The sequence below is a fragment of the Anopheles bellator genome, chromosome 1 (assembly GCF_943735745.2).
Source record: "Anopheles bellator chromosome 1, idAnoBellAS_SP24_06.2, whole genome shotgun sequence".
Classification (NCBI taxonomy): domain Eukaryota; kingdom Metazoa; phylum Arthropoda; class Insecta; order Diptera; family Culicidae; genus Anopheles; species Anopheles bellator.
The window spans coordinates 34400917-34423305 of NC_071285.1; the positions used below are offsets into that span (position 1 = coordinate 34400917).

At 40.2% G+C, this 22389-nt stretch overlaps 3 protein-coding genes across 11 annotated transcripts; 2 read left to right on the forward strand and 1 right to left on the reverse strand.

Annotated features, from left to right (window-relative positions):
- Window positions 1-269: 269 nt before the first annotated feature.
- LOC131216561 (ras-like GTP-binding protein Rho1) lies at window positions 270-15364 on the forward strand. Of its 7 annotated transcripts, none has more exons than XM_058211085.1 (7): window positions 270-307; window positions 816-1048; window positions 4539-4699; window positions 8572-8721; window positions 9629-9709; window positions 9786-12144; window positions 12224-15364. In XM_058211085.1, exons 2-6 carry the CDS (start codon window positions 1009-1011, stop codon window positions 9975-9977), a joined length of 624 nt encoding a protein of 207 aa, XP_058067068.1. In that variant the 5' UTR covers window positions 270-307; window positions 816-1008; the 3' UTR covers window positions 9978-12144; window positions 12224-15364. The 7 variants fall into 7 exon arrangements, with proteins under 7 accessions (XP_058067068.1, XP_058067067.1, XP_058067066.1 ...); XM_058211084.1 differs by lacking the exon at window positions 270-307 and adding an exon at window positions 309-392; XM_058211083.1 differs by lacking the exon at window positions 270-307 and adding an exon at window positions 437-754.
- A 12-nt stretch (window positions 15365-15376) lies between these two features.
- On the reverse strand, window positions 15377-16378 carry LOC131216563 (ubiquitin-conjugating enzyme E2 H-like). Of its 3 annotated transcripts, XM_058211091.1 has the most exons (3): window positions 16292-16378; window positions 16038-16237; window positions 15377-15860 (listed from the first exon to the last, which is right to left on the reverse strand). In XM_058211091.1, the coding sequence occupies exons 2-3, from the start codon at window positions 16191-16193 to the stop codon at window positions 15636-15638; spliced, it is 381 nt and encodes a 126-aa protein (XP_058067074.1). In that variant the 5' UTR covers window positions 16194-16237; window positions 16292-16378; the 3' UTR covers window positions 15377-15635. The 3 variants fall into 3 exon arrangements, with proteins under 3 accessions (XP_058067074.1, XP_058067073.1, XP_058067072.1); XM_058211090.1 differs by having other exon boundaries at window positions 15384-16237; window positions 16297-16378; XM_058211089.1 differs by having other exon boundaries at window positions 15384-16237.
- Window positions 16379-16781: 403 nt separating this feature from the next.
- Window positions 16782-20408, forward strand: LOC131216222 (GTP-binding protein Rit2). The gene is made up of 3 exons (XM_058210656.1): window positions 16782-16965; window positions 17152-17612; window positions 19158-20408. Exons 1-3 carry the CDS (start codon window positions 16782-16784, stop codon window positions 19281-19283), a joined length of 771 nt encoding a protein of 256 aa, XP_058066639.1. The 3' UTR covers window positions 19284-20408.
- Window positions 20409-22389: the final 1981 nt, after the last annotated feature.

Consider the following 22389-nt stretch of genomic DNA (forward strand, 5'->3'; position numbering starts at 1 on the left):
TTAAAGAACATTATACGTTGGGTATAACGTTGGGTATTAACGTATAACAATATTATACATTGGGTTCGATATTATACGGTAATTGTTGAAGAGAAATAAAGCCGGTAACAAAATAATAAATGAAGTTCGATTTTGAAAAGAATATCTTGCAATGGTGAAATATTTCAAGGCGAACGATGCTGTAGCTGGTAGCTCAGGTTGGTTGCTCAAATTTGACGTTTCGCAGTTCGGCCGTCAGATCTCGCTGTGTTTTCGTTCGCTACTTCTCAGCCGATTTGTCTCTTGCGTTGGGTTTTCAGCAAAAAAGGTGTGTTCTCTGTGATTATTTCTCTTTCGTGTCACGGGGATTGGTGAACGTATGTGTGAATGCGCGAGGGTTTATTCAGACGGAGGTGTGTGCATTCGTGAAATCCAAACATAGAACTCCTACACGTCGGGGTGGGAAGCACCCCAGAAAAATAATCACACAGTAAACCCCTTCTGCTTGTTGCGTTGGCTCAAACCCGTCTCCAAAAGTGAAACTAAATTCCGATTGCCCTCCGTACAAACTCTGCGACCTTAGCGACCGCCGTAACAAACAATTTGCACTGTGCGCTAAAAACGCTTTTCCTCACACCATCGTGAGTTTGGGTTTCGTCGTAATTGAATTGCCGTTCAGTTTTCCCAAAGGGGTGAAAGCAGTACCTCGGATTTGTCCCAAGAATTATCAATTGTATTGCAATTCAGTTTTTTGCTCGCGGAGAAAAAATAATAAGTTCGTGTGTGTATGTGATTGTTTTCTGTCTTCTTCTGTACCTCTGATTGGCATTTCCCAGCATACTGTGAAGAGCGGAAAACGACGGTCGCCAGCCACTAATCATCGAAGCACCGACGAGTAAGCGGATCGAAATTTAGTAGACAGGAATAATCGAGCAAGAAGCGAGATCCTCTTTTAAGAAAGCGAGGAAACAAGGTACATCAACTGTGTACGGGTGTTGTTGTTTCATGTGTGGTGTAAGGAGATAAGTAATGTGGTGTTTTTCATGCGTCTCTTCTCCAACTAATTCAGGTATTATTGTTTTCATCTGTAACCACACTACTATGTTTGCATTTTGTCTTGTGTTTCGTTCTATTGTTTGCTTAGATTCTATAGCCAAACTCGCTCTTTCGCTTTTCCACTGTTGCGTCGTAGGATGTATGTTTAACTTTCTCCGATTTTGACCATTAGACCGCTTAGCAGTGTTCAATTGCGTTCCTAGTCCTTTCGGTTTATCACGCTTGAAGCTTCAACATTGGCTAACTACAGAAAATCTATACTCTATTGACTTGTTCATTAGACTCTGATTTGGATTTCATTTAACTAACCCTGAATCAACTGAAACGCTTTCTCGTTTTGTCGTTCCGATCGAAAGTTATCCAAAGTTGTATGCATAATCTTTTAATGCTTGTATTGATTGGCGGCAAACTTAAATAAATAGATTAGTTCGTCCTGTCTATGCGTTTTGTGATCCAGTGTATCCTTAGCAGCAGCCAATAGAATACATCCACTCGCACTGCTTTTTGCCATGAAATATGTTTCTTGAACGCACTGTGTCAATGTTGGCAGTGGCCCGCGATTGCGGGTTAATCAGAGGGAACTGGATCAAACTCGCTCCAATTGCTTTCGGGTTTTCATGGCGTTCCGCTCTAAAGCGGGTGAGGCATTGTGCAGTAACCTAGCAGTTGCATTTTGCGGAGATAATAATTGTAATATCATTGTAGTTCGCTTTTGGACGGACGGTAATTGCTAAGGAATGATCTCACCATCTGAGAACGCAGTCACTAAGAACGATCAGTGCATGACTAGTTGTCTGTGTTCGGGCATGGTTTTATCAACGACGTTTATGTTGTGCAACTACAATCTATTGTACTGGTTATTTGAAACGAAAAAAGTGTTTTTAAAGTACCATGTTTGATAAGAATTTCGAAAAAAGAAGCGAGATCAAAGATGACACGAACCTACGGTTTTTGCACTTTTTCATCTCTCATATATGTGGTATATGTGGTTATCAATTTCAGCTTTTTGCAAAAGCATGACATTACATTCAACGTATAATACAGTTTAGTGGCATTGTGGTTGCTATTGTATGTTGGTTTATTTATCAGCAAAGTACTATTTCGTGATAGACTTATCTAGATTGCTATTGTTTCGCTTCAAGTATCAAACCTTATCGCTGGCTTTAGGTAACCGCTGCGTGAAATGCCATAAGACAGAAATCTGATGAGATTTTGCGTACGAAATCTCGGGATTATTTAGATTATTTGATTATGCGATAAGCAGATCGGATTATAGCTCTCTTTCGGTCCACCCTGTAACCCTAAACTGTCAAGAAAACCGTCTGACCGTTGGTTGCCTATTCGTCGATACGCATAGATCGAAAACTACAACTTGTTGTCCCTGATTTGACATGAATATTTAACGTTGTTGAATATTTTAGACATTTTTAGTCTGTTTATCTGCTCATAATTTGCAAACATGCCGAGAGTCGAGAACATTACTGTTTGAATGCTACTACATTTACTGTAGAAATGTTCGTTACTAGTGGAGATGCAACAAGTTTTTGCGCCCCGATGAAAAACGTACACTATTTGCACAAGAAAGAGTGCTTCTTGCTGTTGCTGGAGTGTTTAGCTGCATGAAAAAACGTACCTTTCGTTTCCTCTCACAAAATGCAGACACTCACTCTACCGGCCATTTTGTATTTCCGTTTCTTGTTCGCTCTCGCCGGTTCGGTTACTCTGTCGAAAGTTGCCCGTGCAAAGCAAGCACCAGAGGCACTCATTCAGACGAAACAAGGAGTTGAGCTTCCGAGACCCAGTCGTGAGCAATAGGGCTGCCGTCACGGAATTCGGAATAAAGGCGTTGTTCGATCGCGGGTTTTCAAGGGGCTTGCTACCGCTAGTTAGAGCTCGGTTGGGCTTTTAGTTTTTTCGGTTGTTTGCTCCGTGAGCACAGTGACTTTCGGTCCAAGTAGTCGAGTCCGAAGTGTTCAGTGAAAAACGTGCCACGAAAACAGCCGTCTCCGTCTCCGCATCCGCAGTTCTCCAATAGTTTTTCGTTTTTAGTGTCTCCTGCTGACGAAGCACCGCTGAAGTGCTTTTTAACTCGTTTCCAAAGCAGTGCGGAGCTTGTTGAGTTATTTTAATTTGTCGCATCACTTCGAGCGTACGACAGTTGCCCTTAGTGTTTGTCCAGTTGTCATCGTCGTCATCATCTTCGTACTGTACGCGTGAAAAAGTTAACTGTAGAGCTACACGAGTGAGTGAATTGTTCTTTTCCTTTCTTACAATGTCCGTCTGGTCCCATTATCTTTTTCCCGATCTAACCCATATGTCTGGATGATTGGTTGTGGAAGTGGGTAGGTTGTGTCGTGGTACGATGAGCGGCACACCGCGGATTGTGCATAGCACAAGGCGCTTTCCTATCCTTTGCATCGCTACGATCCTTCACGAAATGCAAACGCATGATTTATCTCGAAATCATCTTTCTAATCTATCTTGTCTGGTTTCTATTTTTTCTGTTTTTCATACATCATCGTCTGACGACGTCACGGCGAAAACGTTTCTCCTTCCGTCGCCAAATATATGCTGAAAATAAATCATCGTTGACGGAATTTACGAATGCGTTCATCGTCAATGCCGGGCCGTGACGAACGCTTGGGCATGTGAATGGCGTTTGCGCTGGACACCCGGAACTGGCGTGTGTTTGGTGCCGTGCTACTGCTTCTCTATGCTCTCGGGATGGGCGAACACGAAAAAAACGAAAATTCGACCAATTCATCAACCATTGGACATCGACCATATTACGCCCGCGGTCGTGTGATTGGCGTGTAACGCTACCCCGTTACGCTGACCAACGATCGGTCCGGTCCCGTTCCCGTGTGCGTACGTGTACACATCTGCTGCTATCTGTGAACGTGCGTGTGTTTGTGCCTCTGTGCGTATCCGTTCCTGTCGTCCTGTGCGCGTTTCGCCGTATGTGTTTGTGGCATAATTGTGCATTCCTTCTTCGTGTGTCGCGCCTTCGTACTCGTTGCAAATTTGTTAATCCAAAATTAAATTTTAAATGCAACTAACCCGTTCGGGCCATGATCGTCCCAATGATGACTCGATATCTTGTTACCCTGCGATATGCACAAATTCGACGTCCGGGTTTTCGCTTTGTCTCTGTCGCTCGCACACTCATCTTTGTGATTGTTTCTCCTTCTGTGCGTGGTGTTTGTGCGTTGGGCGCGGATGATGGTGGTATCGCGTCTGAATTTCCCTGCCTTGAATATGTTCGCGTTTTGTTTCTGGCAATATGATATGATACGCACGGACACATGGTCTTCTTTGCGCCACCCTTTCCTCGGACTCGTACGATTGGCGTTTTTCATTCGCGATGGTGTGCTACCGTGCGTGACGATGAACTTCATCGTTGGCCGTATTTGCTCGCGTTTGCTGCTTCGCCAATGATCCTGCTATGACTGTACCTTCTTCCACCGGAATTCTCGGTGCGTTTTGGCCCAAAACGTTCGCAGAACCAATGGCTGCTATAAGGAAAAAGCTGGTAATCGTTGGCGATGGTGCCTGCGGTAAGACATGTCTCCTGATCGTCTTCAGCAAGGATCAGTTTCCAGAGGTGTACGTGCCGACCGTGTTCGAGAATTATGTCGCCGATATCGAAGTCGACGGCAAGCAGGTGAGTGATCTTCAGCCCATGCATTTATCTTAATCGTGTAACGTTGGGAAAGCATGCAGCAGACAAGAAAAGTAACTCCACAAGGGCCCTTTATTCCCTCTGATTTCTTTTGTTTTTCACTGTCACGAACAGATAGGAAAGCACTTTGCTTTAAAAAATTAATGCATTGCCTTAGCACTAAGGGCATGTACTTTTAATAGGCATAACAATGATAAAAAGTCAAAGAGATGGTTATTCAGAGTCAGTTGAGCTGTTGGAGGTGTGTAGTGTTTAGCGAAAAACGAGAAAACAAGGTAAGGCGAATTTAATACACAGAAGCCTCCAGAGTTGATCCTCTATTGCTGTGTGTTTGTGGTATCATTCCTTAAATAATTTATGCGAAGTCTTGCTCTATTAGAGTAGACTCTAACGCTGTCACAGGTCATATTCGCATAAAAGTGACCTATTATACGAATCGTTGGCAACAAATCATTAAGCTCACCGTTACAACAGCCCAATGAACCATTAAATTCATTTCGATTCTATTGAACTTGATTCCCATGCGTAGCATAAGGGCTCTGATTTATTTCCTTGAAAATTAACGAATTTTGCACAAAATTTGACCAAATTGTCAAAATAAAACATTGTTTTCTTGACAAAATGAAACGATACGTTCCTTGGGGCCATTAGCATAAAACACATCCAATGGTCAACTGACCCCTACTTCAAGCCTCCAAAATGCTGCTCAATCTTTTCTCATTGTAGTGGGCCTAATGGGATTCCGCTCGGTACCTATCCCATTGTTCCCGATCATGTTGGACTGAACTTCGATTCGGTACTAAATAAAACTGTCCGTCACATATTCAGATAGCAGCCGAGATGTGGGATACTGATCAAAGGTTTCCTAGAAGAACACCGGGACAATAATCCGGTCTTAGTAACGGTAGTACTTGCAATTGTACGTTACGCTGTAGATAACTCTCTTTTAATGTATCTGAAATATGAAAATAGTCTTGAAGTGGTAGACGTCATTGTACAATGTTGATCACGTATTGCTTTTGTGGACAACTCGAAGCGGGGTTTGTTTCAATAACAAAAATTATCTTCGATAATTATCGTTTCACACCTTTTTTCAAGCATGCTATTCAACTCATTTTACATTTGCGTAAGAATTAAAGCGCTGGTCAGCAAGCGCGTGTCCCATCGATGTAAATATGTTGTAGTCAAAAGGAATCCAGTCTGGTAGTTTAGCGACATGTGAGGAACTTTTCTAACAAATGATTCAATCGGTTCCTGATCGTTTTTCCAGTGCGGACCGCACGGTCGCGATCGCGACAGAAAGTTATTATACCTAGTCGATAGACAGGCTTTAAGAATTATTTAAGCCTGACTTGTTATTCAGTTATTTTTTATGTTAAAGATACACCTCGCACAGGTAGACCTGTTGCCGAAAATGTCGATAAAATCAAAGAAATAATCAAAGTTGATCGGCATGTTAGTAGTCGTAACATCGCTCAGGAGTTAAAATTGGCCATAAAACAGTTTTAAACCAATTGCGCAGAGCTGGATTCACAAAGAAGCTCGATGTTTGAGTGCCACACCAATCAACACAAGAAAACATGATGGATCGAATGTCCATCTGCGATGTTTTGACTGGATCTCATCCCCTGACAAACACCGGTGTACCCAGGGACTGTAGATGCTTAAGATTCGTTGTCCATTTGGTCATAAGCTTGTATAAATTTGTTAGAGCTGAGTGAAAGGATAGTGTATTTACACGATTATTAATTGTATCGCATTATATATATCTTCTCACAGCGAATATCTTCAATGAATGCCACTTTGGATGAGTTCTCGAAAATATTGTCTCGGTTGCAGTCTTTTAGATAAGAAATTCGAATTTGTGTATTTGGAGTTGATCAAAACCTACAAATTGTATGTCGCATTATTCAAGGACGGTTGAGCGATGGAGATGCAAGTTTTCTGTTTTGATCCGATTTTTCGTGTTTTTCTGCGTTATTAATTTTATGCGGCTATTTTTAGATTCAATGAGCTGATCGAAAATGATCGTTCGTTTTCGTTACCTCCCATTAGAAATATTGAATGCTGACTCTCCCATTCCTATCTGCTGCGGGATTTTAAGTTGAATAATGAGTTTTATTTTATCGAAATTTGGTTGTTTTTGTCCGTTGCACTTAAAGTCAACTAAGTCGAGAGTCGAAGTAGTTGCTAGAGAATAAAACCTTTCAAGATCATGGAGCCAAGTATTCCAGACACGGTTGGTCGTGATACATTGCCTGGATGCGAAGGACTTGTAATGCAACGACCTCTTGGGGGCAAGCTGTGTGAATTGAGTGTGTGTTTGTGCATGTAGCTATGTATGGAAGTTTTATTTGGTGATACGGGAAAGCAATGATGATGATACTATTTGAGCGAAACCGATTGGAACAAGGTGCGTCACGATGCTACAGAAGGAACGTAGCTGATGATGTCACCTCTCGAAGTGGTCGGCTGTGCATCTCGATGGTGTAAGGCTCTTTAGGAGAGGTAAATTCCAGCAAGACATTTGATTGATACACTGAAGTCGTATATATTACATTGCTTCACCACTAAGCACGCGGACTTAAAAACATCATCAACATCTTGAAAATGAAACGATAATGTGTTTTATGCAATGTTCCACAAAAAATATGCTAAACTGTTTTAAAATATGTTTTAATTTTGTTGTTATCTCATTGATAACATTAGGAACATTGCACAAATCTAGCGCGCACTGTTGCTTTTAAAATTTTTTTGTGCCATAATTATTTTTCCGCTTGTGGCGTTACGTTGTTTGTGCAATGTCTTTGTTAGTATTGTCATTGAACTTGCTGCATGACGGAAACTATTTTTCAATAACCGAAAGGAAAATGTTTTATCAGTTTGTTTTTATTTTTTCTTTTACAATGCCGCCCCGTTCTGAAAACCTGAACGTATTTCTGAATAAAAATGTATTGTGAATGAATCGCAGACCAGGAATACCAAGCAAGGTATAAAGAGAGGTGTTGCGCGGGTGTGGTAGGTTCGTTGGGTTGGTTAAGTACACACACACACACACACACACACATACAAATATAGATATCGTCACGAGGTCACCAGTGACTTAAATAAACTTCACCGCCATACAGCTACGCTGCTTGCGCTTCAGTCTATTTTTCTGAAGCGTTCTGGTAGAAACCGGCGTTTATTACCGATTGGAAGGTTACGTTAGCTCCGGGAGTAGATAACCGCCCCGACAAAAGGCAGCACAAATACCAATTAATTGTCCCAAAGTCCCGGATAACGATGTGGTCGCACGAAAAACGAGACTCTAAAGGGGCAGCAAACCATCTAAGTAAGAGGCGGCACCACGCACCTCGTTGTTGAGGTGTGAAAAATTTATATCACTGCAACCAAAGACAACGCGACTGCCTACTAACTTGCGTCCCTATTGCGGGTGTGCGCTCGCTCGATTCCTGATAAGAGACAACTCCTTATGCTCTGCAGCAGTTGGCTCGTGAGCAGCAACACCCGAAGTGGACAGTCTTGACGAGATACGCTTGTAGAAGAAGGTCACGAAGGCTTCGAGGCACACCATAGACGTCCAAATGCGCCGCCAAAACGTTCTACTCTCGCTCTATTGTTTCAATAGAAAGATTCTCTAAAAGGTGGTCAATTTATGCACTTAATATTGTACGGCCCAAAGCACCTACCAGACAAATGATACCTGTTAAATTGATTCATTCCTGATTTTTAATAATCCTGTTCGTCTAATTGGGTGCTGAATGGAATGGAAAATTTCAGACAGCAATTTGTATAATCCACTATATTTTATTATTCTTTTATATAATACGCGTGTGTACTTTGTTTTGCAGGTGGAGCTAGCGCTATGGGATACTGCTGGACAAGAAGACTACGACAGACTGAGGCCACTGAGCTATCCGGATACGGACGTGATCCTGATGTGCTTTTCGGTAGACTCACCCGATTCTTTGGAGAACATCCCGGAAAAATGGACCCCTGAGGTAAACACCTATCTATTTCGAAATAGGGAAAATTTTATGTAGCGCGTGTCTATTAGTTGCATTAACTTTGCAGTTCTACTATTCATCGTACATTGTTGTAACTTGATTCAACTTTTGATATGCCACATAACTCTGATCCGCTTGTAATGGTCTTTTTAATAAACCATATCTGTGGTCGAATTTACAAATATTTAATGTATAATGCATGCAAATAATGTAAGAACACATATATACATTTTATTTAAATTCTTGAGCAAGGGACTGTGCCGATGTTATAAAACCCGTTATCAGTAACCTTATGTGTTGACGTCCGGTAAGCGTGATTCATGTGCCATAAGATTTCCGTTCCCTGAAGATGATGTGGTCATATGAATGAATCATAAGTCAATATAAACTTTATCGCTACATAACACTCGTGCATGTTTTCCCTCGGTTCCCCTGCGAATTTGCTCGATCTTGACCGTTTTATTACCTTCTGTGTTGCAGCTGTTATTTAATCGAGCAATTTTCACTTGTTTTTCATAAGAAAAAAAACATTTAAGAAATTAGATTGGAGATTTGCGTGTATTGGCTAATTGCATCTTGAGTGGCTGCTGGCAGACAAACGTGCATTGATCAGCTAGCAGACATAAATTTTTTGTGTCGGCAATAATTTTGAATTATATTTCGCTCCTATTATTTGCGAAATTTTACTGTAAAGCATAGTTTTAAATAAACACATTTCGCGACGAAGGTAACACAATGCCGATAGGTATAATAGGCATAATAAGATTCGAACCAAATCGGTTGGCAAACGGATCGATGCTGGCATTTAATTTGTTAATGAGAATGGTTATAATTATAAGGATACGTACCGCATTTTGATTGTATTAGGGCTAATAAATCGTTTCTTCAATATGTTCTTTAGGTCAAACATTTCTGCCCCAACGTACCCATCATTTTAGTCGGCAATAAGAAAGATCTTCGGAATGATCCTCACACAATTAAGGTAATTTTTAATTTTTATCCCATTATCCTTGTCAGTCGATATTTTAAATTATTTCCATGCGCTTGTATTGTTTCAGGAGTTGGCCAAAATGAAGCAGGAGCCAGTCAAGCCACAGGAAGGACGTGCAATGGCTGAGAAGATAAACGCATTCGCTTATTTAGAGTGTTCAGCCAAGTCGAAGGAAGGTGTACGCGAGGTATTTGAAACTGCAACGAGAGCCGCGTTACAGGTGAAAAAGAAGAAGAAGAGTAAATGTGTTCTGCTCTAAAAGAGTAAACAGCATTGTGCTCCCAAGCAATGGCGCGTATTCGTATGCGATGCTCCGTACACTGGATTCCAGATGACGCGGCATGTCGATGGTCAAGCGTAAACAAAAAAAATATAAAACGACAAACTCCCCTCTACCACCCCCAAACATTACCATCTTGGCTAATCAGTTCGGTTGCTAAAGGAAACAGTGAACAAGTAACAGGATGTTAAGAAACAACCAAGTAAAGAGTCCAACCACAAGATTCCGTTTGTACCGCGAAATGGTAGCAAATTGACAACAAGGCGAGGCGCGACAACAACGATGAGTCAGAAAAGGGCACAGATTAGAGATTTGGACACTACTCTAGCACCATGGGAACTTGCAAATTTGGAAAGAGCAGAAAGTGAAGCAGACGACATGAGAGTAGTGGTAGGTTATTTGTGTTCTAACTCAGTTGCTTCTCTATTACGATACTGAGAAGAAAATGTATTTGCTATCTCCGGTAACCGATGTAATTAACTGCGTAAAGAATGTTTGTTTTATCAACAAAAACCAGATAACAACATCAGAGTTCGCCCATATTTGCCCAGACCATAAAACAGCCGCTCGATCGATAACAATAGAGAAAATCGCCATTCTCGTCGACCAATGGATCAAGAAATCAATAATACGCCACAACAGTAAGAAATATGCGTCTGGCGTGTGATCTATTTCTCTTTCTCTGTTCTTTCTCCAACAATCAAAAACAACAACACGCTGTCTCTGAAGCAGATCCAAATCTCGTCGAAACAAAAGGCTTATAATAAGACGAGGACATTGTATACCATCTCGCTAATGGATTTGAAACAAAGAAAAATCGTGCTGGTTCGATCGCTTTTTCGAAGCAACTCGATACTATTACATTGTGTAATGTTCGTTTGCTTTTTCTTATTCCTCGAATCAGCTGTTACAGATATTTGTGCTTTAGGAATGGACAAGAGTGCAAAAGCACGATTTTGATAGCGCAGGAATATTATTCTTCTAATTTTATGGTCTATGTTTCTCATTTTTGGCTCCATTTTTACTATCAACACACACATACACACACATATATATAACATCATAGCATGGCATCTATTAGATGTGTTTTTTTATTATTAACTATTTGATAAGAGGTTAAGTAAATGTTGTGTTTGCAAAACGATACAGCAAAAACAGAACACTAAGAACAATGATAGACAGCCATCTTGTGGAAAGCTTTTTTTCATTTATTGGGCACTTCAGAAGAGCGAAAAAGAATACAGATACACACAACCACGCGCAAACACACGTCACGCGTGCACCCACACACATGAGCGAGGACTGCACACTTTGGAATATGATTGTTATTCTGTGTTTACATTGCGCGAATCCTGCAAGTGACGAGCAAAGTCCCAGCATGCTCGAGGGGTAAAGGAAAATGCAGGTTAATGTATCCGAAATAACCACAAACACGACTACCAACTTTTCCCAGGAAAAGCCATCCAACAACAGAACTAAAACTTTCAATTGATATCCGATGCTTGTGAATGGGTGTGTGCTTTGTGCATTTGTGTGTGCCAAGGTCTTGGATTCTTAAAACTAGTACGCTTACAACAGGTCGTGGCTGCGATGCACACTGCTGGTGCTTTGCTCTGCGCGTAGCATTGATGGCAAAGCGAGAGTAAAACAAAAACCATAAGAACACAACGTCAATGGATACAAATGATTAATGGAAAGGATACGGCAAAACGACCATAATAAGTTGATGATCGCGTAATAAGAATGAGGGGTGGAAAGTTTAGGCTAGTATAGAGTATCACAGATTAGCGAAGCGAAGAGTCAGAATTTTAAAAGAGAAAGCAAGAAGAAGAATAAATTCTAACCAATGATAAATGGAACAAAACGCATAAAACGCAGCTCCTCTCGGATATTCGGCTTCTGCCGGGAGTCGATCGTCTCTTAGTGTTATTTGGGAAATAAAATCGTTGTGCACAGACGTGACGCCGAACGAACCGCGAGCAGAGGCCGCAACTACGCAACGTATCTATCTCCGTCGTCACATGCTTTTAGTTGTGCGTGCACGGATCATTCCGCGATCAGTCACCTATTTATCGCTCTTCTCCCAACTGTTTTCGTTTGAAAAGCGTTGAATTGCGCGTAAAGCTCACAAGGAGCGTATACCAAAGTGAGTATGGGAAGGATAAAATAAGAATGTATGGCTATTTTAAGTGTAACCGTTCTTTTGGTTCTCTTTTCTCTTCCAGAAGGATGCCTTGTAGAACTGTCATACGAAATCTTAAACGAATGGCGACCGTTGTGAGAACTTGTTTCACCACGAAATATCCAAATCGATCCTCAGAGGAAAGTGGTGTGCGTACTGCGTACATCTCCAGCAGCAGCAATAAATTTCTACCGTGCGTTGCATTTTAGATTTGTGTCATCCTGTTTTGGATAATGACGTTGGAAAGTTGGCTTAACAAATAATAGCTTAACCTTTATCGCCACATGCATATGTTCAGCGTACCAGTGTCTGCCGGAATGTATGCCATGTGCATAACTTTCTCGCTTTTGGGCAATGGCATGAAAACGCAGGGAGAATGTTCAAACAAACTATTCTTTGGTGTGATTGTCCATTGGACTTCAATTTGCCCTTGAATTGCCGCTATTGCTTAACCAACGGAGTAACTTTGCACAATTTATGCGGAACGATGTGCGATAAAAACAGAGATACAAAATACGGATAACAGAAAATTAGATCTTGTTGGAAAAGGGGAGTTTGTTGGAAAGCCAACAAACCAACACAAGCTAATCTTAACAAATTAATTCGAATCGGGTATTTTAGCACATTTAAATAATATTTCAGATTAGCTAGGTTACGTGCTTTCGTGAGAGTGTTATGCTCGTAGCCATTGCGAGTCGAGCGAACATTGGAGATCCAATGTGGCAGTTCAGGTTCGATCGATAACCCAGCTAACCAAGCTAACCAAAATCTTCGTCATACGGTGTGATCAAATGATTGATACATTTCGTTTGCGAACAGTAGGCCATCTTGACGATCGTTTATCATTTGCAACGACAAACACACTCACGAAAGCAATTCCGCCAGCAATAGATATCGCTTTACCGAAACGATGCAGTATATACTCAGCGCAGTTTGCGAAACTGACCGGCGTCGTCCAATCTGCTATTTATTGTCTGCTAACGAACAACGGTAACTACTGAGAAAGACGGTAAAGAAAGTACCCTTAACTTAAAACTGGTAAACGTAGAGATTTACAATTCACATTATTACAATCCTCCCCACCAATGGTTATACATATACATGCCACAGAAACGAATCAAAACACAAAGGATTAGAGTTTGCCGTTTTTACACAATGATGATGTCAATCGGTGACCAATGAACCACGGTGTCGGAGCACCGTGGATTTTATTGAAGAAAACAGACTAAAGGGAGGATTCAGGGCAAGTAGATTTTTTGTGGGTGTTGTGGCGCGTGACCCAGCTAATATACGACTGACCGCAATTACACACACACACACACACACACATTCTAATTAAGATCACAATCGGCACATTTTATTATACAATACCACAGTAACTATTTCTAAACTTCTGCATAACTGGTAGCGTCGATCATCGCACAGTGTTTTCGTCCGCTTTGTGTTTGGAACCAACTTCCTCTTCAAGAATGTAAACTGTGAAGCTTTTTTGATCGCGAGAAACAAAACAATTGAGAATAATCGTCGATATAGTATGTGGAAGGGCCATGATAGTTAGTTTGAAAGTGAAAGCGGCTTGGGTTGTGGTGAAGAAATGTGACGATTGTTGTTACTCCTAATACTCTCATTGTCCGGTTTTGGGATGCCACGCAACACAGCCAATGCTAGAGAAGATGTCGTCACTTTGTTTTTGAAACGCGATTAGTGAATGATACGGTAGTTAGGACACGATGGGCGAACCAGTTGCAGGTCCCTTACGGCACCAAATTGGGGTTTTGTATCGTACATCGTAGAAGATGGCACAAGGCCTTCCAGCATGAACTTGCTAATCGGAGACGAACTGAGCATAGCTTATCATCTTTTCTAAAGTAACCATTAGATACTAGAAAGAGTAGAATTTTTTACTGCACGAATTTCCTTTTGTACTATCTACGATTGGGTTATGAATACTGTTTAGCAATGAGCGATTTGGGATTTATCCGTGCTTTTGGGAATGCCTGAGGCCAATTTGCCCGAAGCCTGAAGAAGAAAATAAACTGGGATTAATAATGTGTGTTTCTTCGTATGTTTACACTTTATTTTAGAAACATTGGCGCTTCAGAAACATTACCGGTTTACCGATCGTTATCATATTATCACGCCTGTACAACATAATACTAGGCAAAGCAGGAATAAATAACATTCATAACATGCTTTTGACAAACACAAATTTCGCCATTTCGCATTCGATATTTGTATAGTGTGGCTGGGACACAGGACATACGCATTTTCGCTTTTTTGTGCTGTCCAAAAATGCCCTCATTGAAAAACGGCCCTTAAAATCAACCTGGTGTCAGAGGCGGTACTTGAAATGTTACCAAACATTAACAAAAGGATGAAGTAAATACATAAATTACCATTTCCATAGGCTTACGCAATCGTTGCTGCTTACTGACACGGTTAACATTATTCGAAACCGACATAAATTCTCCACTCATAACAACGCTTCATATAGGTGAATGGTGATAGTGGGCAAAAACCTTTGTTCATGATCAACACATACTTACCCATAAACATTTAAACCTCATTTTTACACACCGAGAATGTGCGCGCTCTTACATCTCTTAGGAATATAGATAAAAGAAACTAATTACAACAGACAGGTAAAAACTGTCGAAAACAGCGAGGGAAGAAAGTCCAAAGCTACGTCATCAAAATTCGTAGTCGAAAGTAGTGTAAGAAAGAAGCGCGCGAAGAAATTAAATGCATGTAAAAGCGAAATGTGTTTGAATGGGACATTTTTGTGTGCAACCTATTGTTCATGAAACGGAGCAAAGGAGAGAGCGATGCACCAAATCAGTTGAAAAATCAGTTTTTGGCGTGCTCAGTTCCTACTTTGCTACTCGCCGATGAATGCAAGTATTTAAAATCAGATACTGAAAAAATGCTACATTCAATCGGAATCGACAACAAAGGCAACTAAAAGCCGTAAGCGATAGGGAGTGATAAGGTAAAGTTTTGAAATTCTGCTTGGGTCATGGAAATCAAGGGCCGTTTGCCGGACAAGGAATCGATGGGCGAGGGTTTATTAGAAACAAAAAAAGGCTAAGCAAAACCTATGGAAGATGTTTTTAAAACTTTATTAATTACGAAACAGACGAAAGAAGGCGAGAGAGTGAAGGGAACGTCAATGAGAAAAGAAATAAAAGCCTATGTTTTCAAAAAAGGATACGTGGTCACTTTGCTTTATGCCATTTCTTTTTATTGAGTTTCTTGGTATTTAAATTTTTAGCATGTTTTATCCATTTTAATGAAGAATGCTTTTTCACGCCGTTTTGTTACGCGTTTCTTCGGTTTTGTTCTGTCTGTCCTTTAATGACCCCCGCCGTATGAGAATGACGAGTAGGAAGACCAGCTGATCAAGCTAGAATTAGTAAACATCCTGCGGCGGATCGAAGCGGCGGATTCGATTTGCCTTACAGTTCCATATCTTGCGCCTCATTCTCGCTGAAGTCAGACATACTACTTTCACTGTCGGAACCGTCGGACTGCTCTTGTTGTTCTTGCTCCCGAAGTGCGCCTTCCGTCGCGTACCGCCGCACATAATCCGCCACTTTGTTCCGGTATTCTTCCGGTTTATGTAAGTACATGGTGGCTGCGTCCACATTCAGGGGATCGACTGGGTTCGGGTAGGTGAGCAGCTGTGGCAGAAAGGATTCGAAAATATTCGACAGATCGTAGAGTGCTGTCCAAGCCTGGTTGATCACGTCCAAGCAAACTGTTCCCGAGGCTTCGTCGATGTTTGGATGGAAGATTTTGTTCATAAACCCAATGCTGGGCGATTTAAATGGATACTGCTCGGGCAGATCGACACGCACCTTCCAAACGCCACCCTCGTAGGGCGTCTCCCGAGGACCGACGAATTTCACGAAAAATTCATTCAACCCTCCCAGAATCGTCACCTTGTGCTTGCTTTCGATGAGTTTGATAACATCCGTATCAATGCGACGTTTCCCGGCGCTCGGGGAAGACATTTTCGGACTACCTCTGCCAGGGTGTAAAGCTAATCTATTTCTTCCTGCGTGCGGAAGGAAATTTCAGTGAAATTCCACGGAACACGAACGTACCGTACCTTACAGCGAAAGTAATCCGCACATTTTCAGGAAACCACGCAAGTCAGATCGCAAGTCGTAGTTGCAACCTGTGCCTTTGTTTTCACTGCAAACACGCAGAGTGAAAATGACATTTCTCGCGCACTGATTTGTGAGGGGTAGGAAGCAGTAAATGAGGGGTAGGAAATTTAACTTATTTTATCGTAAAGCCTAAATTATTTTATAAGTATGTAAGTAAGTAACTAACTTTGGAACGGTCGTTTTAGTTCGTGTTTAGTTCGGAGTTGTATTTTCTTGGGCTTTGTATTTTGACTTGATATTTTGCAGTTGTCTGTTCTTAGTTTTTGGCCTTTTGTCAACGGACGTTTTGACGTAGAATTTTGACATCGATAAAAATCCTTAAAAAAAAAAAAAATAAAAAAAAAAAAAGCTTGTTGACGCAAAAGGTCTGTCGAAACGAAAATGTCTTGTTGACTCTGTTTCTAAGTTTTGTGATTCGTAAAGTTAGCGATGGCGGGAGACTTTTCCGGATGCGCGGCTCGAAAGAAAAACCGGGCTCAATCGATCGAGTATAATCCGGTGAAGACGGATGGAGGAGAAAATTCCAAGCAACCCACAAATCCGCTGACGACCCGCAGCGGACTGCGAGTGTACAAAATTGTCATACTTGGCGACGGTGGAGTCGGCAAATCAGGCAAGGCAATCTACGGCTGAGGAAAATTAGATTCTCTCCAAGGCGATTTCTAGATGCACAAAGGAAGACACACGCCTATGTTATGCGTAGGATGTTAGCTTCGTTTGATGTCGGTCGTCATTTCATATTTCCCTCTTTTGTTATTTGCTTACAATATTTTAATAAGTTTTTTTCATTTTGTTCAAGCTGTTACATTGCAGTTCGTTAGCCACAGCTTCCTCGACTACCACGATCCAACCATCGAAGACTCCTACCAACAGCAAGCAGTAATCGATGGAGAAGCGGCTCTGCTCGACATTCTGGACACCGCCGGACAGGTCGAATTTACGGCCATGCGTGATCAGTACATGCGCTGCGGGGAAGGTTTTATCATTTGCTACTCGGTGACTGATCGTCATAGTTTCCAGGAGGCATCCGAGTATCGGAAGTTAATAGCGCGGGTGCGCCTCACGGAAGATATCCCTTTGGTACTGGTGGCCAACAAGCTGGATCTGCAGTCGCAACGAAAGGTTTCCACCGAAGAGGGCAAAACACTGGCCACACAGTTTGGTTGTCCGTTCTATGAAACATCGGCGGCCCTGCGGCACTACATCGATGAGGCATTTTTCTCGTTGGTTCGGGAAATCAGGCGGAAGGAGGAGCAGCGGGTGAGTTGTAATGTAACGTTTTTGTAGGATTATATTTTATTTTCCTATTTTTTGCTATTTGTGTTAGGAAAACTAGTTATTTCCTTTACAGTACAGTCGAACAGTACTATAGCATATGTCGATTTCATAAGAAAAAAAAAATCAAAAAAGGCACAACTTTAACATTTGAATTAGTTTTCCGATTCAAATGTTATTTAACGTCTTCTGTTACGCTAAATGTTCACTTTACGAGACAAAATGGCCAGAAAAATTATAATTGGCATCATGAGAAATATTACCATCAGGAGAAATATTACCACCCTAATATTTAAATCGTCCTAAAAAGTCGACTTATATTTGATTCGTTTTGGTACTGTTATTAGGTGTATGACTTAATTCGTGCGGTTTTCATTCAACATTTGTGACCTAACTACAACAACAAAACGTATGACAACTTTAATGGAAGATAGTTCCTCGATTCAGTGTCGATAGAAGTTCTTATCTTTATCACCGACCCAAGTTGAGACCAATTTTTTGATACTTTCATAGGAAGTCAACCGCTGTGCTGCCAATTCGTGACTCATGTAACGGAACAAATACTAGTCCGAAAGAGGAACATCTGGTGAATAAAGCGGCGATGTTAACAGTTTCTATCCGACATTTTCGAGATAGGTTTTGACCGGTTTTGCGATGTGGGGTCTAGCGTTGTCATTTTGAAAAATAAGCTTATCATGTCTTTTATTCTATTCTCGTCGTTTTATGGTCGAAGCTTTGCTTCAAATGCATTCATTGTTGTCGATGGTATTGTCCTTCAATAATTTTATCAGGTTTTTAAAGCTTGAAGTACACCACACCTTTCATATCCCAACATATGCACAGCATAACCTTTGCATAGTGAATGTTTCGCTTTGGTCGCGATGGACCTGATTCACCAGACTCTATCCATGGTTTTTTTGCGTTTAGGATTCTTGCAATAGCTCCCCTTTTCATCACCAGTAACGATTCGGTACAAGAATCCTTTTTTTCTGCCGTGCAAGTAATAATGAAAAAGTACTCCTCGCAAAAACACTCTACCAGGAACAAAACTTGGCATGTTAAAATGCTTAAAAATGGTGTTGTTTACTCTTTAATAATAAAAACGTAATTGCGTTAGATGCGTAATGACAGTCAAACACATAATCAAACACATATTTCATAAAAAATATTTGTTATTAAAATATAAGTGTGTGACGCCATTCATTGTAAAACGTCACGAATTAATTAATGAGTGGTGCTCATTAGGTGATATATTTGCAAAAACACTATGCGGCACTATGAACATGATATAAATATGATACATATCAACTATCAGGGACAGATAATGTGCTTTGAACCATGGTAATTCTGAATTAATCTACTAATTTGACTTACTCGTCAAATACAGTTCGCTGTACGCAATGAAATAAGAACGAACTCTTTGTAGTATATTTGTTACTAGTACATTTGCTTCTAGGTAAAATGTTCAAATCGTTATTTTTTATATATTCTAAGCCTAATTTTTGTGCTTTTATAATCGGTTTCGTATAGGCTTTGAATGGGGGCTCAAGTTCCGAAAAGATTCATCCTCGAAGACGCAGTCGATGGTGGCGATTACGTTCTATATTTGCGCTAGTGTTTCGGAGGCGTAGGAATATTACGAACACCGATCAATAGGACAACTGAACATTGCACAAAAACCGGTACCATTTCACATGCTCCTCTATTACGGTTCAGTCGCAATGTGCCGTCGCTCCATATGCATGTGGTATAAAGTATTATTGTTGTTATATTTTTATTTTCATTCTTAGTTACTATAGCTATATTTTCCGCAAGGAATGCGCGCTTCAATCAACGAAAAAACTGTACTATCTCATGTCTAACAAAGAAACTTACCGTTACGGGAATCTTGTTTAGCCCCGATTCCGATCGTGGGATGACTTTTGTTTTATATATTTATGATAAGAAAGAGTTTGGTCCAAAGGACCTGCAACGCAACGTAGACCAAATGAATAGATTGGAGCCAATAGGATGAAATAAGCTAAACATCGACTAAAATATGGTTTTAAATATTTGTTGGTGAATTAAGGTGCAATTTTAAAAGAAAGATCTACAACACTAAGGCAACCGTAATGTAATGGACATGGCTAAATCGTTTTGAAAAAATTTCAAAAACTAGTACGACTGGACTCAAATATTAAATGAATGACTGATCCACTGATTGATGTCTTGTTTTTACCCTGATAAATGAGCCCAATGTGTTCAAACCAGAGTCGTTTGTTGAGATTTGTTAAGATTTCATTTATCTCACAGCATTTCAATTGTCTTATGATCAGTATTGACAGGCATTTTCGCATAAAGTACAGCATAGTAAATTAATTTAAGTATTTCAAACGTTTTTAAGTATTTTTTGTGTTTGTTTTCGCCTTGGAGGCTGTTTGGGCTCAGAGCTGAATAAGTTTAGTTACAAAATATTCTTCGTGAGGCTATCAACGTTTGCTTACTTTAATTATATGAAAAATAATGACGAACTTGGTATTTGTGAGACAACATTTTATAAACCTATAATCACCAAGCAATCTTTCAAGTATCTACATCTCTATCAGACAAATACATCATTTTGATGCATGGTAAATAGAAATCAGAAGAAAGAATAACTTAAAAATTAACGATACAAACGATGAATACCTATACCTAACCAAATAACTGTGATGTATGCCAAAAACTGAAAATGTCCTATTATATTTTAAACTATTACTATCTATTTGAGTTTCTGTGCATCTTGGTCCTTTTTTCACTTTTTCGCTAAATCTAATAAATTTTATTCTTAATTAAAACTTAAACTTTAAATTTTTTCTATCTTATTTAAATGAAATTACTTTTGGAATTTCACAAATCTTGACGGTTTTTATTCATTTGCTTCAGAATTCTTGTTTTTGTGTTATTGCAAAAAAGATACTATTCCATTTAATGTACACTACAAACCACTGAACTTTGAGCCCAGTATAAAAAAGGAAAGATCAAGCAATTAAGTTCAAATATTGTATTCGGTACGTTGGCATTTATAGTTTAAAATGTTTAAATCGTATCGTCAAAACAGCAGCTTTTCAAATATCATATCCAGTTTGTTTTTCGTAACATCATGGAAGTTGACTGATTTACACGAATTCCCCGTTTTACTAAAGAAGGGTAGTTTCAAATCGCCTGGTTGGAACCAAGGAAATCAAATGAAAAATCACTGATCATTAGGATGGTAAAACTCAGCAAACAGTCAAACAGGGTAATACTTGTATCTTAAAATATTTAAAAAATAATACAAAAAAGAAGAATTATTCGTAAGACATCCCATAGCCAAACACATTTCGAGATCAGATCACTCAGCTTCAGGTGAACCAGTAAAACTTGTTCCATAGGTCAACAATTTTCATTGAATTTTAACGAAACCTACTGTAAGAGAACTTTACTTTTACCTATAGAAATGACTGACAGTGGCCAACGAACAGCACTCCTTGGGGTAAAATGTTGAAACTTTCAACGACTTTGTAAGACTTCGTTTCACCTGTTTACAGACATACGCTCTGAATCCATACTAAACTTATCAAACCAAAGATGATTGTGAAATGCAAAAGATAAATTCCACACACAAATGGTGCACTTGATGTTTTGCGATCAACGATCGATTTCTATAGCAATACACACACAAACTGTAGAACTGCTTCATACATAATCAAATTGAGAAGCACTTTCTAGCGATTAGGAAGACTTTGGTTATTGCGAACTTGTTGATTCCGGTCGAAAGTAACAGTACCAGAACCAACCCATTGAGGAATAGGTGAAAGTATTTGCTCCTCAAACCAGGGATTTTGTCAAGGGTATGTAAATATCCGAGCAGCGCTCTGTCTGAAAGGGGAGAATGTTTGGGAACCTTTCATGATAGTCCTCGGTGGAAGCAATATTAACAGATAGTCAACTGTTGTTAATCTGTTGGACAGGGTGAAAGATGATTCAGAAGATTCAATTAGAGTTCTCCCCGCCTTTGAAACATGTATAACTTTCCACAGTTGGAACAAAAGTATGTGGTTTTCTGTGGCAATCGGTTGGTACTTCTGCGCCATCTTTTAAACGGTATTCAAAAATGCACTGCATTCCACGCGCATTTTTCCTGAACGTACGTTGTAACAGATTTCCTGCGCGATGCAACACAGGGAATATATTGCTTCAATTGGTTCGATTCTCTTCCCTACTCCATCATCGAACTTCCTTGCAAGTGACAATAATTGATATGAAAAACAGCAACTGAAAGCTACAAGTTCTGCCTACGTTCTTGGGAATTGGCTAAGCTTTAAATATTCTTAGCTTCGTAACCTTTGTTCACGATCTCACATTTGCATCTGTTGGTAGTGCAGAGAAGACCGACGCTAGGTACTTGGAAAACATGGCATGGAAAGTGTAATGAATAAATCGAAATCTTTGAATAATAATAAGCGTTGAGGATGAGAGATGAATAAAAAATAAACAGTAACCACAATGTGATAGCATTGCAGAACACAAACCGAATGATCAGATCATGTCTCCTACACACTTGGAATTATGTGTATAAAGACGAAAGGAACGGCGTAACAATGTGGGAGTGATGCATTTGTAACACTTTAAGTGAGATTCTAGAGCAAATAAGAATAACCAAACGTATAAGAAATTGCGAGGAACAAGAGGATTTGCACCGAATTAAATATGACTCTTGCAGTAAAGTGCAACTTGATTACATGATTGAGATCTATGCCCG